This window comes from Meles meles, chromosome X (genome assembly GCF_922984935.1).
Source record: "Meles meles chromosome X, mMelMel3.1 paternal haplotype, whole genome shotgun sequence".
In the NCBI taxonomy this organism is placed as follows: Eukaryota; Metazoa; Chordata; class Mammalia; order Carnivora; family Mustelidae; genus Meles; species Meles meles.
Genome location: NC_060087.1, coordinates 78,411,700 through 78,429,719, shown reverse-complemented (window position 1 = coordinate 78,429,719; position 18,020 = coordinate 78,411,700). Strand labels below are relative to the sequence as shown.

The 18,020-nt window shown below is 35.8% G+C and overlaps 1 protein-coding gene across 3 annotated transcripts in view; it reads right to left on the bottom strand.

The window, feature by feature from the left end:
• DIAPH2 (diaphanous related formin 2) overlaps positions 1 to 18,020 on the bottom strand; it is a 1,125,504-nt gene that overhangs the window by 303,395 nt on the left and 804,089 nt on the right. For all 3 annotated transcript variants that reach the window (XM_045995095.1, XM_045995096.1, XM_045995097.1), the window contains one exon: positions 2,826 to 2,990. In XM_045995095.1, coding sequence (XP_045851051.1) covers positions 2,826 to 2,990 — 165 coding nt within the window. The remainder of the gene's footprint in view (positions 1 to 2,825; positions 2,991 to 18,020) is intronic.

Below are 18,020 nucleotides of genomic sequence, written 5' to 3'. Positions count from 1 at the left end.
TTTTATTGCCTCCATGTATAGTCCAATATGCTTTTAGCAGTAGGAACCCTGAGTCCAAATGCAGAATACACTAAGAAAATGGGAACTTTTGGCGATCACAATTTTTGTCTCTCTTTCTGTGTTCTTCCCTCCTCTGGAAGAGTGAAATCACTTCATGTTCACTATGAAACAGGAACCTGGTGAGCACAAATGATTGACTGAAGTTGGTGATGTTGACTTAGGAGTATTCAGCTTATTATAGGTAAGGTGTAAAAGCTTTAAATCTGCTTGTCAAAGTCTACTTGTCGAACACCTATGGGTTTTTCCAGACTCTGCCCAAATGTCACTTTCTCTGTGAAGGCTCCTCAGGCCAGCTCAGGCAGGGTTAGGCAGTTCTTCCCTTGCATTACTATAGCACCTTGATACTCCTAAGGCAGCACTATCAAAGTACATTGTATTTACTTATCTCTTTTCATTCATAGATAGAGAGAGACTATTATCTTCCTTTTATCTCTGGACTAGAGCATTACCAAAATCACAACAGTTCTCAATAAATAATCATCAAAGGGATGGGTAGAATAGACTAATAATACTCTCCATCTGCATAGCATAGGTTATGAGGTGTTTTCACATAGTGTTGAGAAAGATATGTCAGGAATTATCATCTGTATTTTATAAATGAGGGAACTGATGACCAGAGAGGTTACCTAACCTACCCAAGTTCAAAACAACTAATAAGCTGCACACTTGGTTTTCATGCCAACAAGTCAATAATGATTTGCAGATAAAAATGATAGTAATAATGTTCTGAAAGGCAGAGAGCAGTGGGTGACCAGGACACATTATAGGAGATAGTTACCCATTTTGAAAGCTTTATAAAATCAATCTTAGCAGGATCTCAAGAAATTAACATAAATGTACACGAAAGTGGACTTCAGAATGTCAACTTATTTACAATGAGAATAATTTGTGACAAAATACTTTCCTGTACTCAAGCTATACATACAGTGAAGTCAGGAGACAAATATATCCTATTTATGTATGTAATTCACATGACTCTCTGTAATTCTGTGGCTCACAGACTTATAAAGAGGAATAAATTCTTAGCGATCAGGAGTAAAATCACTTCATTTTAGTTTAAAAAAAAAAGTAGCTACAAAGGATAAATGACTTATATAAATTCACACAGCTTATTAGTGACAACACCTGGTCACAGAATCAGGTCTTCTTAAAAATTACATCATCACATCAAAAACAAAAAACAAAAAACAAAAAACAAAAAAACAAAAAAACTTATGATTGAGAAGTAATACAATTCGAGTTCTAGTTCTTACCAAGATTTCTAAGCAACAGGCTGCCACACAGGAGTTGTCCTTAAACAGATGCTATAAAATGGGAGTACATCAAATTCTATTCTATGACTGCATCAGGGAGGTGAGGGCCACTAATGTGACAGTGTTTTCACATCCAATCCACTAAAACAAGGCACTTTTTAATAAGAGATTGACAATATTAACTATAATTATATCCAGTTACCCACACTGATGGTACAAAAATAATTTATTGGATTTATCTCTTCAGTGTGTCAACTGAAGTGTATTTTCTAATCTCCATTCCTTTTCAACCTATTTGTTTTCTTCTTGAAAATAGTCCAAGTAGATATAACGTAGGTATGCACGGGTTCATGTCATACTCACAGCTTTTAAGTTTTGAAAATAGTTGGATGAGTTATTGCCAGAACACATTTTACTACTTACTGGCCAGCTAAAAAGTTAAATATGTGTGTCTATTAAGGGGTAAAGACCAGAGACCAAAATAAGCTAAGATTCTCAGAAAAAAAGAGACAAATGATCATATTTATGACAGCTTTTTTAAGCTTCTATCACCAAAAATAGGATGTGCTCTGGGTTATATGTCCTAGCTCAGTAGATAAAAGCAAATGCTTTCCACAAAAATATCTGTATCTCACAGACTGTGCAAGTCATACCCTAATCCAACAATTTCATGATGCAACATATTCAATCAATAGAGCAAGCCTTATTTAGCAAATAACTGCTTTGGGAATAGAAACGTACCTCAAACTGCAATGAATTTGTTTGCTAACTTCTCTTCCTGTTGGGGATAATTGCTTGAATTTCTTCTTTAAAATACATGAAACCTTACTTATTTGGTATCAACTATTACACATATCTATTACTATCATGATCAGAGTCTGTGCTTTTCTACTTTTTCACTGGATGCAGAGAACTACTTACACAACATTTATACAGTAAAGCTTTTGCTTCCCTCTAGCTTCATAACTGGCACCCTGATTACCCATCTCTAATTAATGCTAATATTTCCTGTTATCCCCAAGAGTTATAGTTTGAAACAGGAGCCTACATTATGAAGAAAATTTGAATATTGCAGGTCATTTATACAGTCTAATTTAGAGCTGATTTCTTATATAGACTATGACAAAATCTTGCTCACAAATCATAGCATTTTAATATATTAAGTGAAAGATGACTTTAGATATTAATTTTTAAGCTAGGTCAAATTACAATACTATGCTGTATAAAAATTAACATAATTTAAGTACCAATTCATTCATTCTTACAAAATTTCAGTAGAGAAATTCCCATATATATCTAAAGTTGAAGATAATTCATTTAAGTCTCCATTATATATTAAGCCAGCCAACCATTTTTATCTATGTTGCAGGTTTAAAATATCTGTCAATTCCTGTTAAAGGCCCATAATATGAAGCCAATATGATCAATAGGTACATAAAATGCTAATAGAAGAGACTATTAAAAAAAAATACAAGCAACAGGACGTGCAGTCCTTTAAGATGTATTACTCACCAGAAACAAAGTTCGGAAGTTGCTGAGATCACCAAAGAACTCTTCGATGCTCACTGTCTTAGAGTCAAAAATAAAGTATTCTCCAAGATTCTCATAGAGCTTTAGCATGTTGTTGTGCATGGTGAACAGTTTTTCATACTGGTCTCTGGCACTCTTTGTAAAGCTGTAGCTTTCTGTTAAGGAACATGACCCAATAGTACCTTAAAGGCAATCACCAGATATTAAGATTGAAGTATACCATCATTTTTATAAATACTTTGCCAAGATCGTCATAACAAATACCACAGACTGGGTAGCTTAGACAACAGAAATATATTTTCTCACAATTCTGGAGGCCAGACGTTCAATATCAAGGTGTTGACAAGTTTGGTTTCTTCTGTAGCCTCTCTCCTTAGCTTATAGATGACCACCTTCTCACTATATCCTCACATGCTGGTTCCTCTGCCTGTGTTTGTGTCCTCATCTCCTCTTCTTATGAGGACACTAGTCATGTTGTAGTAGGGTACACCCTAAGGACCTCATTTTAACTTAATTGCCTCTTTAAAACCCTATCTCTAAATACAGTCAGTCACATTCTGAGATTTTGGGGGTTAGGGCTTCAACATAGGAATTTTTGCAGGGACACAATTCAGTCTATGATAACTTGCTAGAGTCATTATATTGGTTAATGAGTTCTAGAAACCTGTAAATTAGGCAGAACTATCTAATGTTTAACCATGTGAAACATGTTTGCTAAATGAAAGCATGTAAGTACAAATACCAGAAAGCTGCCTCAGTTATCTTTTGGGTGCCTCGGTGGCTCAGATGGTTAAGCATCTGCCTTTAGCTCAGGTCATAATCCCAGGGTCCTGGGATAGAGTCCTGCTTTGGGATCCCTGCTCAGTGGGGAAACTGCTTCTCCCTCTGACTCTGTCTCTCTCTCTCTGTCTCTCATGAATAAAGCAATATAATCTTAAAAAAAAACTATCTAATTTATAACCATATAAAACATGCTTGCTAAGTAAAGGCATATAAATACAAATACCAGAAAACTGCCTCAGTTATTTTAATGAACAAGCTAGGGCAGAAACAAACAACAAAAAACTTAGAAAAAAAATACTCTCTTTTGGGTTTTGAAGGGGCGGGGGGGGGGTGGGAGGTTGAGGAACCAGGTGGTGGGTAATAGGGAGGGCACGTACTGCATGGAGCACTGGGTGTGATGCCAAAACAATGAACATTGTTATGCTGTAAATAAACAAATAAACGAATAAAAAAAAAGAAAAAAAATTGGAGGATTTGCAAAAAAAAAATACTCTCTTTTTAAATACACATATTCTATTTAAAGAGAGGTTACAGTGAATTCTATATATAGGCTGTGTGTGTGTGTGTGTGTGTGTTTGTGTGTGTGTAAACATGCATGCTTATCCTACATGAAGAGGGGAAGGAGAGGGAGAGAGGAGGAGAAAAGGCAAGAGGGAGGTATGAAGAGAAAGGGAGAGGGAGAAAGGGAGATGGAAAAGAGGTGGAGAGATTTTGGTATAGCGCTAGAACCTTAATCACTCAAAGGGCTTGCTAAAACCCAGACTGCTGTTTGCTGGGACTGAGCCCAGGAGCCTGAGAATTATGATTGCTAACGTGTTCCCAGGTGATACTGAGGCTGCCAGTCCTGGATACACTTTGAGTAGTATGCTGCAGAAAAGCTGTTTACACAGAAATTAATTATATCCTTGTTTCTACAATGTTACCAAAAAATGATAACAACCAGTACCAAAATATAAATGAATCAAATATGTAAATGTGCCTGACTAAAGGTATCATTGTACATAAATTTATCCCTAAAGAAATAAATTACAGTACTTTCTTCCTGATTATAGAGGATGTAGATATAGGAAATTAACTCTTTTGAGGTACCTGAATAGCTCAGTTGGTTAAGCTTCTGACTCTTGATTTTGGCTCAGGTCATGATCTTAGGGTCATGAGATGGAGCCCTGTGATAGGGTTCTGTGTGTGGTTCTGAGCGTGGAGCCTGCTTATGATTCTCTCTCCCTCTCCCTCTGCTCCCCTAACTAAGAGAATCCCAAGCAGAATCTGCACTGAGTGCAGATCCCACCTCAGGGCTCAATCTCAGGACACTGAGATCATGACCTGAGCCCAAACCAAGAGTCAGATGCTTAACTGATTGTGCCACCCAGGCAACCCAATCTCTCTCTATGGACTTTGAAAAACAACCTGAGGGTTTTGAAGGGTCAGGGGTGGGAGGTTGGGGGAACAGGTGGTGGGTAATAGGGAGGGCACGTTTTGCATGGAGCAATGGGTGTTGTGCAAAAACAATGAATACTGTTACGCTGAAAAAAATAAATAAAATGGAAAAAAAAAAGAAACAAGTGTGAAAAAAAAAGAATTTAGAAGAAATAAGAGTCTTGTCGAGAGGATAGTTTGGGGGTGACAGGGAAGGCAAGACTAAAGAACATTATCTTTAAATTAAAAGATGTGTCTCTGCTTGCAAAAAAAAAAATCTCTTTAGGCAACCTAGAAAACAAAAACAAACACACTAAAATTTTCAATAACTCAGAAGCAAATATTGTGAACATTTTGGAGTATTGTAGTCTTTCTTCCATGGCTAATAACTTTTGAATGCAAATTGGTAAGAATGCTTCAGAGAAAGGTAAGTAGGCTAACAATGAAGAATAAAGGAAACCAAATCCACCTTTAAAAATTAGAGTTAAATTTAAAAAAAAGATCAATGATCACAGAAGTAAAATGTCATTATGTAAAAAGGTAAAATACTTAGAATTATAAAAGAAGGATAACAGCATGGTTTGGGGCATGCTATAGTAAGGTCCACTATAATGTATTAATATATTATGGTAGTATTACTTTATCAGACACTGATAAATATGTTTTGAAATAACTGATTTTATGATTTTAAGATTAATCTTAAAATTTATGAATATAAATATACAAAATTCGCCTGGGTGGCTCAGTGGATTAAGCCGCTGCCTTCGGCTCAGGTCATGATCTCGGGGTCCTGGGATCGAGCCCCGCATCGGGTTCTCTGCTCCGCAGCGAGCCTGCTTCCTCCTCTCTCTCTGCCTGCCTCTCTGCCTACTTGTGATCTCTCTGTCAAATAAATAAATAAAATCTTTAAAAAAAAATTCCTAAAACTATAAATCTTATATTTAAGATTTTCTGAATTCTTCAGTATGTTTTATTATAACTTGGGGCCAAATTTATTTTTGAGGAGAACACAGCTTTTGTCTTACAACGGAAGTCAATGGAGAAAAACAGACCACTTTTTTTTTTCAGACAATTTCAGGAAGATTACTTTGCAGCTGATACTTACTGGATACAACGTGATTTTAAAAGTGAGACAGGATGCTACCTATGTTCTTTCTTCTGCTACTTAAATATTAGCATTCACATTAGCAACACAACAACCTCCTTCCAGCTAACAATTTTTAAATTTTTCAACCCTCAAATCTATTTTAACCTCAATAGACTGAAAGAATTAATGCATTTCTGGTAATTTCTTTTTACCAACAAAAGGATCTCATATGATGCTATATATACATTTGAGACTATCACCATATAACTTTGACTACTAAGAAAGTGTTAAACATTTTGTTTGAGTTGCAGAAATAAAACAATACTCTTCATTTCCTAGCACAGAATGAAAATGAGTATTTTGTTTGCTAGTCTCTCTTACCTAAACAAAACAGACTCCTGCCAGAGACTTGCTAGGCATAAAAGTTATCAAAGGTCTCTTACTTGTACTCTATTTGCAATGCAAAGTACTAAACTGTATATTTCACAAGGCTCAACATCTGTACCACACAGAGAAAATCCGAAGATAAAAAGAAGAAAAAAAAAACTGTTTCCCATTTATCTTAACAGTTTTTCACCAGCTACAGTATGTCTATGTAGTGATACACTACTTCATAAATTTGTTCTGCTAGGAAAAAAAACCAAAACAAAACTGATTTCAGAAATTCTGTGTACCAAAGTGAGAAAATTTGAAAAAAATCTAGGAATAGCTTATCTTAGAAATAACAAATGGAAAGCAGCCCAATCTCTAAGTCCTTTGCTTATCTCCTTCAAAGTGATTATTTTGTTAAAAGGGATATAAGGCATGAGTCAGCACTTGAAATCTTCCATAGATGCAGGGAAGTCACCAAATCCTAACTGGGACTGCAAGTAAAAAAGAGCTAAACACCATCATTCCTTTTCATCCTTTTATTTCATTTAGGAAATTTTTATTTTATTTTGTTGAGCAGCCATTAAATTCACTGGTTAGTACTATGCTAAGCATTGTCATGGGCGTAATGTTTATTACAGCCTAATCTAGCCCCTTAAGAAGCTTACAATATAATATTACAAATAATTCTACCATTAATTTGCATTTGGATGGATTGTACCATTTACATACTTTCCCTTCCAGAGAAATACCAGTATTCAAATTTTAGAGTTGTAGAAACTAAATAGAAGGCACTTATTCATCTAGGGTTAGCATGTAATGAAGGGAATCAGAATATGCCTTCCCAAAATATGCCTCTTTTTTAAAAATTTTTTTATTTACTTTCAGCGTAACAGTATTCATTGTTTTTGCACCACACCCAGTGCTCCATGCAATACGTGACATGCCCTCTCTATTACCCTCTACCTGGTTCCCCAACCTCCCACTCCCAGCCCCTTCAAAACCCTCTCTTTGGCATAGATTTTTATTTGTTTGTTTTTATTTCAGGTTTTTATTTAAATTCCAGTTAAAATATAGTGTAATATTAGTTTCAGGAGTAGAATTTAGTGATTCATGACATACACCATCTAGTGCTCATCACAAGTGCCCTCCTTAATACCTATACATATTTAAACATGCCCAACTCCTGTCCAGCAACCCTCAGTGTGTTCTTTATAGTTTTACGGTTTGCTTCTCCCCCCTACCCCTACCATGTTCATCTGTTTTGTTTCTTAGATTCCACGTATGAGTGCAATCATATGGTATTTCTTTTTCTCTGACTGGGAGAAGATATTTGCAAATGACATATTTGATAAAGGCTTACTATACAACTTCTATAAAGAACTTATCAAACTCAACACCCAAAAACCAAATAATCCAGTTAAGGAATGGACAGATAGCATAGATTATTTTGAGCCAACTGAGAAACAGCAAACATAGGAAAAACTCTGAAAAGATTAGGTCACCTTTTTGAAAGGGGAATTTACATTTATAAAGGAAGAGAAGTATGACTCTAAATTACAAGAGAATCAATGGCATCTGAAGTACTAAAAGTTAAGTTGCAGATTTTAATGTGCATAACAAACTTTACCCTTGTTTATGGTGAATTTCCTGTTAACCATCCTCCCCTTCCCTAAAATAAGTTTCCTCACACCTTTCTTTCATCTTTAGTTGCAGATGGTATTTAAAGTGGTTGCTTAGGTTTAGTATCCAAAATATAAAAAGAAATTATACAACTCAATACTCAATACTCAAATTTACAACTTGGAAAACAAACAATCCAGTTAAAAAATGGGCAGAAGACATGAGCAAACATTTCCCTAAAGAAGACATCCAGATGGCTGACAGACACATAAAAAGATGCTCAACATAACTCATCATCAGAGAAATACAAACCAAAACTACAATGAGATATCATCTCACGCCAAGAAACAAATGTTGTAGAGGATATGGAGAAATAGGAACCCTCTTGCACTGTTGGTGGGAGTACAAAATGGTGCCGCCACTGTGGAAAACTGTATGGAGGTTCCTAATATAGAACTACCCTATGATTCAGTAATCATACTACTGGGTACTTACCCCCAAAATACAAAAATACACTAATTTAAAGGGATACATTCACCCCTATATTTTTCCAGCATTATTTACAATAGCCAATTTATGGGAACAGCTCAAGTGTCCATGTATGGGTAAATGGATAAAGAAAGGTCACAGACAACACACACACACACACACACACACACACACACACAGAGAGAGGAATACTATTCAGCCATAAAAAGAATGAAACCTTGCCATTTGCCACAATATGGATGGAGCTAGAGAGTATAATGCTAGGAGAAATAAGCCAGTCAGAGAAAGACAAATACCATATGATCTCACTCATATGTGGACTTTAAGAAATAAAACAAATGAGCATGGGAAAAAAGAAAAACAACAACAAAAAAAAGATGAACCAAGAGACAGACACTTCAGTATAGAAAACAAACTGATGGTTACCAGAGGAAAGGTGGGTTGGGGGAATAGGTGAAAAAGGGCATGGGGGTTAAAGAGTACACTTATGATGAACCCTGAGCAATGTATAGAATTGCTGAATCACTATAGTCTACACCTGAAACTAATATGACACTGTATGTTATCTATACTGGAATTAAAGAAATCTTAATTAAAAAAAATAAACTGGTGGTTTAGGCTACCTTAGAGAGTTACTCATTTTCCCCTTGGTATTTCCCATGTATACATGAAGTGTATATGTTAATAAACTTTGGTTTTTTCTTGTTAGTCTTTTATTATGGGGGAATCTCAGTGAGGAACTCAGAAGGGTAGAGGGACAATTATTTTTCCTCAGGTACTAGAGACATCATGATAGTCCTTGCTTAATACCTAGTCTATATACCATTCTTCTGATATGGTAGAAATGTATTATTTATAATGACAACCATCATATTGTCAAATTCAGTGTTCACCCCTCAGTCCTCCTTTTGATATCTCAGCAGATTCAGATACATTTAGCAACTCACTTTCTATGACACCCACCCTCATGCTTATAATATTTTTTCTCTTACCACCTCTCCTTCTCTGGTAACTTCTATAAAATTTTAGAGTACACGAAAGGCCTGATCCTGAGTCCTCTATCTACATTCTCTCTAACTGATCTAAGTAATTCACATGACTTTAAATACCATGTATACTGGTGACCTCTCCCCTCCAAATTATGTATTCAGCCCCAATCTATTCCCTGAGGTACTAAGTTTTATAATCAACTGCCTACTTGTCATCTCCATTTGAATGCTGTTGTTGTTTTAGGTGACTCTCTTGGTATCGAAAATATTAATTCTCCCCTGAAAACCCTGTAATAATTTATCATAACCCTTGGATTCAAATGTATACTACTTCTCAGGGTTTATGATGATCCACATGGTCTGGCCTCTACTCACCTCTGCAAACTAATGTCATCTCATTCTCCCTCTTAAGCACTATGACCAGCCACATTAACCATTTTTTTCTCCCACTTGAACATACCAAGCTTTCATACCCACCTCAGGGACTTTGTACTTACGGTTCTTTCTGGTTAGAATATTTCTTTTTCACCAGATCAGTCAATCTCAACTCAAATGTCACCTCCTCACAGACGCTTTCCCCAACCACTCAATCTAAAATATCCACTTCTGGGGCACATGGGTGGTACAGTAGGTTGAGGTACCGACTCTTGGTTTTGGCTCAGGTCGTCATCCCAGGGTTATGAGATCAAGCCCTACATCAGGCTCTGTGCTCAGTGTGAAGTCTGCTTAAGAGTCCCTTTCCTTCTCCCTGTGCCCTTCTCCTTGCTTTCTAAAATAATTAAATCTTTAAAATATCCACTTCTGGGGCACCTGGGTAGCTCAGTGGGTTAAAGCCTCTGCCTTCAGCTCGGGTCATGTTCCCAGGGTCCTGGGATTGAGCCCCACATCGGGCTCTATGCTCAGCGGGGAGCCTGTTTCCTCTTCTCTCTCTCTCTGCCTGCCTCTCTGCCTACTTATGATCTCTGTCAAATAAATAAATAAAATCTTAAAAAAAATAAATAAAATAAAATATCCACTTTCATCACTATTACTCTTGCTTATTTTGTTTCATTATACAAACTTATAACTATCAGACATTATTTCTTTCTTTATTGCCTGTCTTTCCCTACTTAAAAAATGTGGCCCATGAATAGACCTTTCATGTCTTTATTGACCAATGACTCATCAGCACCTAGAATAGTGCCTGACACATAGTAGAAATAGTATCAGTGACAAAAGATTATAGGGTACTTTGGGGAGGATGATTAGACTATCCTGGGATTAAAAAGTATGCTTAAATAATCTAGGAATTTTTGAAATATTTAGAGAGAAGAACTCTGAGAAAACAATGGACTTTCCAAGAAGAATTTCCAAGATGAGGTAATTCATAGCATTTTATATCCTTAAAATAAGTATAACCTTAAGGTGGTAAAATGAGCATATCTAATACATATAAAGTACTTATCAAATATAAGCGGGGAAAAGCAATTTAGAGCAATTTTTCTTTTAGTATTTGACTCAAATTCCTTATTCAACAAAGACAAGCATTTCTAATTTTTCCCACTTGGAAGTTAGACAAAATAACTGTGAATTAAAATCACATCATCTTCTCCCTAAGAGAAGTGTCCATTACAAGGTTGATAAATTAAAATGTGTTCAGCATTTTAAAACACTAGCAGGTAAAATGTTAAACTTTTTTAAGTATAAATTTTAAACCATTTGATCTGAATCTGGAAATTCAATTTATAAAACATATATCGTAATTCCCACAAAGCCTTTTTATATTAACTCACTTGAAAATCTGACCTAGGGAAGCAGTCTTCACTTACTTGGGTATTTAAGTACTGTACATAATTGTCTAAAACTTTATCATCTATATTTTTGTGTGACTATATATAAATTTATAGAGTATATTCCTTAGTAATATTGTAATAGTATAGACTTAAAATTCAACCTGAAACAGCTATAATTCATCCATAGGCATTTACTCAAATAGAAGCAAATTATTTTCTTTACACTTTGATATATTATATACCATTTTTTTCACTATTTTTGGTAGCTGTACCTACCTGTCTATAAATTGGTTAAGGCAGGTATTGTTAACCCTTGACCTCTAACTGGTAAAATAGCTGAAAGGGTTCAGGACATGCTAACCCAAAATATGGCACCATGGCATATTCAAAATTCTAGGAGAAAGGAGGAAGCAGGAAGGTCACTCTGACTTTCTCCTGAAGCAAGGTATAATACCTCCATGTGCAAAGCAGCTTCCTTATACTGTGAGAGAAAAAAAAATGTCCTTATCTCCAAGATGGAGAGATAATGAGAAGAATCTGAATGAACAGGGCTTACTAAGTTCCCCTCAGTTTAGCTTATTGCTTTTTGCCCAATTATGCCTTTCCACAACTTTCTAGTCTTTAGCAAATCTACCATTAAAAAAAGTTTAACAATTTCTTTGTGTATTCATTTCCTAATGAAGGTTCCCATATTATGTGAAAGGTATATTTAATAAATTAGTATGTTTTCTCCTGTTACTCTCTTTGTCAGTTTAAGTTTTAGACCTACCAAGAGACCCTGAGGGGGTTGAGGAAAACTTTTTCCTTCCCTTCATAGTACTGCTTCATCAAATGCTAGGCAGAGAACACTATTTATCATTTCACTTAATTTCAATATAAAGAGTAATTGTTACCACAGAAAACTTGTTCCAAAAGAAACAAAATAAGCATTAGCAGGGCACTGGGGATGAAGGAGTTTATGTAATTGCGTTTTATCAGTTCTTAAAATTTCTCATTTTCATAGGGAGTGCATTAGTTGATTTTAATAAAAAACTTGGAATTTGAAATAGCATTACTGCTGGATTGTTGAGAACCTGGAAAAATCAACTTGAGATCCACTTAACCTTCACACAAGGTTTAGTTAGCAACATGGCATAATTATTCATTAAAATAAAAGGAAGTCACAAATACACTCTCTATTGAAAAATATAAATATCATCTCCTCTTTCCATAACCTCCCAGAAAACACTCCTCTAAATGCTAAAAAGAAAATAATGTTTCACTTTGAGTATATCATTTTTTTGTAAACAATTAATATCACAAAGAAATTTATCTTTGAAAAATTACATTAACACTTATTAAAGTATCTGGAATTTACTTACAAAGCACATACTATGTGATGAATAGGTGTGGACAAATATTTTAAAATGTGAAACATTAACAAGGACCATAAGGAATGCATCTATTAATTTCCATTTGGATTCAACACAATACTTTAAAATAGTTTAGGTATAGACTACAAAATTCTTCTAAAAATCAGATTATAAAACTTAGGCATAGGACACTTAATGTAACAAAGATAGTATAGTTAATGATGAAAATTTTGAACCAAGATCTCTAGTTTTTAACACAGAGGAGGCAATTATGTTACTGGAGAGATGAATACACTTTGCAGTGACCCCACTTTTCCACAGATGGCCTAAGACAGTCGGGTATAAAGAACATGTTTTCAAATCAGCTTCCAGTTAAAGCCACGAATGGGTAACAAAGGTAAGAGGTACATTCAGAACTCCTTTTCTCTATCCCCTTTCATCATTCACTCCCTTTTGTCTTTTGTGTAGATTTCTTTCTACCCTTCCTTTGAAGACACCCCTCAGAGTGATTTTTTCATCCATTTATTCAAATCTACTTATTAAGTGCCTGCTATGTGCCAGTTATCTTCTATGTGCTGAAAATACAGTAGTAAATATTCACAAAAGGTCACTGGTCCCCAGTCTCATAGACATTATAGTTTAGTGGGAAGACATACATTAAACAAAGAAATAAAACATTTAAAAATTATAAATTGAAAAATAAATTTAATTGAACACGAAGAAGAGGAAAAAAGCCTGGTAATATAAAAGCCTATGGAGTAAGTGGGAGACAGGAGGAAGAAAGTTCCTGAAGTGAACAGGTGCTAGATTCTACAGGTCTCTTAATTTTTCTTGAGAAAAATGTCTTTGGTGAGTTTTAAACAAGGAAGTGATAGGATCAGTTTTCTTCTGCTCAAAGGCATAAGAGATGTTAGCGAAATTCACACACACACACACACACACACAATCACACTAACAATAATAACAACAACAAAAAAAGAAAACCCCTAGGACTAACGGAATGTAGAATATTGTCCAAATGAGAGTAAATCTACTTGCTAATTCCTAAATACTGATAAGAGTCTGTATTATATAAATATTCAATTAAAGCATACTTGATAAATTATTAAGAATGTTACATTGAATCCAAGGCAGTAAAAAAATAGCAGGTGTTAGCCAATACATAACTATGCAGATTGGCATGCAAACAGTGGTGTTTGGAGTAACATAAGAGTTATGATTATAAAATTTGAGATTGATGTGTATACTTTGGAATGTCAGTATTATTACTTAATATTCATAGCATGCATGCACATACACTAATTAGATCAAGTTCTACCTCCAGCTTTACCTCACATTCAGTTCTGAGCATCATTTATCATGTAGCAATACTGTATACGAAACTGTGCAAGATTAAGTAGAGAAAAAGAAAGTAAAGTGATAAGACATGGTTTCTAACCCTCACTGAATTTATAAACTAGTGTTGAGAGACAGATAAAATAATAGCTGAGCAGGAATAGCAGAAAGTAATGTTTATTGAACTCTACAATGAACCAGGCACTGAGTTAAATGCTTTGTAAGTGTTGTCATATTTAACCCTCGCAATGGCCCTATGATGCATATATGCTATTACTAACTTCATTTTACACATGAAGAAATTAGCCTCAGGGAGATCAACTTTCTCAAGCGTAAGCCATCTCGATAGTAAGTGGTGGATTCAGGATTTGAATCTGGGTTCCTTTCCCCATTCCCTCATAACACAAAACTATGTATTTAACCAGCATGTCCTTTTCTTTAAAAGAAAAAAAAAAGATATAAATACATAGTAACATAAACTAAGCTTCACAAAGGAATTCAAGAAAGATGTGGAAATGCATCGCAAGAAGTGATTCTGAGATTATTAGGAATGACCACAGAAGGAAGTAACTTTTTAGTTTCATCTTGATATATGGGAAGGATCTCTCAATCCAAATAGAAGACACTCCAGGCAATGAGAATGGCATGAGCAAAGGTATAAATGTATTTGGAGTCACCAAGGAACTCTGGCTATTCTAGGATAACATAGTTTGAGTATGCAGCAAGATGTAGAGAAAGGTAAGCCTGTGATGGGTGGCAGAACAGACCACCTAAAATATGCCTCTTTGACTTCTGATTGATTTTGAGTTGAAGGCATGTGGAAAACAGCAAAGGCAAGGAGAGGCCTTCCCTGAACTCCCCTTATCTGCTTAAAGACAGAGTCTCTAAAAGGAACTCAATTGTTATAAATTTCCCTGGGAATTTCATCAACCAAGGAAGACTGACATCAAAGGAGAGGAGGGTTGCCTGGGTGGCTCAGTCAGTTAGGGAGCCTACTCTTAATTTCAGCTTAGGTCATGATCTCAGAGTCCTGGGATGGAGGCTTCACACTCAATGGGAAGTCTTCTTCAGGGTACTCTCTCTCCCTCTGCCCCTCCCCCTGCTTGTTCATTCTCTCTGTAAAATAAATAAATAAATGTTTTAAAAAACAGAAGAAGTTACAGAAATTGACCTTTGACCCAGACAAACTAGGTCATATACTGGGTCCCATTCATCTTTCCTAAAAATTCTTTCCTCTAAGCAGCCTACAATCTCTCTCCCCTAAGATGTCATAAAAGCTCTCAAATCTCACCACTTACTTAGGTATTCACTTTTTTCTCCTGTGATGTCCCTGTATATATCATATTAAACATTAATAAATTTGTATACATTTTCTCCTCTTAATCTGTCTATTGTCAGTTTGTTACATAGAACCAGCTATCAAATATAGGAACATAGAGGGCAAATCTTTCCTTCCCTTTACCTGGAAAGGTATTGAATGCATATTAAGGTTCTCAAGTTGTCTTTGTAGGCAAGTAACAGATGGTTTTTATACAGAGGAGTAGTATCATTTTACTTGTTTGTAGGAACCTAACAAACAGAAAGATGGTTTGGAAGATGACACACTGAACCATGGGAGAGCACCTAGGAAACTAACAGAATAGTACTGTGAATGGAATACAAAGGATAGATATAAGAAGTATGGAAGAGGTAGTGTCCATGGGACAATGGTGACTGACTAGGTATTAGTGGTTAGAGTGGGGGAAGTATTGAGAATGTGACTTGAGTTTTTTTAGCCCATATGACTCAGCACATGTTTTGTATATGCTTGCTTTATAACAGAACTTGAGACACACACACAAAAAAAGGAATATAGGATGGGGAGCAGGAGGGAGAATAATGACTGGTTTTGAATACACTGAGTATGAGACACCTATGGAACATGGGGATTGCAATATCTAACAGGCAGTCTGGAGGTAGCTGGGCTCTCTGATAACTTGGACATCAGCTTCTATGGCAACAGTGAGAACTGCAAAGCCAAGGAAAACAGAACAAAGACTTACTCTCATCCAATTCGATCTAGATCAGGACAGTACCTTAACAGTGTTTCCTTAACATTCTTACTGATTCAATGAACATGCCCTTAGTCTGAATACATTTGGCCTTGATATATTTCCTCAAAATACAGAATAGTCTGGAATTACAACTTTAGCTAAGAGAGCAAAATATCCTATCCCACAGTTTGTGGTAACAGTTACCAATGACAATAAATGATTATTTAACTACAAATGTCAATGATGCAAAATATGTAGTCAGTATGAATTTTGCCTGGAATTGAATTTTATTGTTTTGGGTAGTAACAGAGTCAGGGTAAAAAGGACTTTAAGACATAATATTATAGACTCAAAAACAACCATGTATAGTTATTAAATTAGTCAGAAATGATGATGCCAAGTACCTGAGAACCACTGTTTCTCATCACTACTGTACACTCTGTGTTTTTTTATTTTTTATTTTTATTATTTATTTATTTATTTGACAGAGAGAGATCACAAGTAGGCAGAGAGGCAGGCAGAGAGAGGGAAGCAGGCTCCCCGCTGAGCGAAGAGCCCGATGCGGGGCTCGATCCCAGGACCCCGAGATCATGACCCGAGCCGAAGGCAGAGGCTTAACCCACTGAGCCACCCAGGCTTTTTTACTACACCAGGTATTTCTGCTATACCTGCTGCTTTAGAATGAACATCTAGGTATTTGGGATTGATAGCTCACTGTAAAATAGTTCTTTGAATTCTTCAGGCATTTTATTTTATTTTTTCCATTTATTTTAAAATGGCCCATTTCACATTTGGGGCTTCTTATACCGAATTATAGATAGTTCACAATCATGCATTTTCAATCCAAGCTGTAATTTCAAATTCTGCTGATAAAGCTTTATTATCTCTTGCTTATCTATCCTTAACTAAAATCACCAATGAGGTAAAGAAGTAGCAACAGAAAGGGAAAAGTCTGCCAAACCAAATTTAACTCATTAAGAGCCAACTCTGTATATTTGAAAGGCTATGAACCGAGGCAGAGATTTAATCTCTTTCTTGCAAGGTAGGGTAATCTGTAGTATTCGTGCCTTCCATTGCAAAATAAAGCAACTAGAATAGAAAATCTTTACAGTTACTACTAGCTGTAAAATGGTAGAGTCTATAAGAATTCAGGTAAAATGGAAGCACTAACATCTTGAAAAAAAGTGAATACTTTAATTTCTTTAATGGAAATAACTGAATATATTATTTAAGTTAGCTGTATGTTTTATAGTGAGTCTTCCAATCCTAGATTGAAGGCAAATGATAGTAAAAATAAATTTGTACACCTTTCAATCTCCTTTGATCTCTAAAACAGGGCTAAGTACCTAATAAGTACATGGCAACAACATCCTAAATTTTACCTACTATAAACTATCTCAAAGACAGACATGTTACTCTTATGCAAAAAAATGGCACTGAGGGGTGGCTGGGTGGCTCAGTCACTAAGCATCTGCCTTCCACTCAGGACATGATCCCAAGGTCCTGAGAACCAGCCCCACATCCGCTCCCTGCTCAGCAGGGAACCTGCTTCTCCCTCTCCCTACTTCCCCTACTTGTGTTCCCTCTCTAGTTGTGTCTCTGTCTCTGTCAAAGAAATAAATAAAATCTTCAACACATTTTGTATTTCTAACCTGATTGCTTATTGAGGACTTTTACTTGTTTCCAGTCTGGGCTGTTTGTCACCCCTGACATTAAACTTAAAACTCGCAGTTCTCTGAGCTTTGAAGATCTGTGCTCACTTACCAGAATCCATTCATGCCATCACCTTCTATGAACTTTCTTTAGATGTTCATGCAGCCCTAACCATAATCCTAATCTCTTCCTCACTTACTAAAACTTTTGGCAAGGTTGAAAACAAGTGCATTTCAGGATATAAGGAGCATTAATCTAATACATAAGTCATGAAAG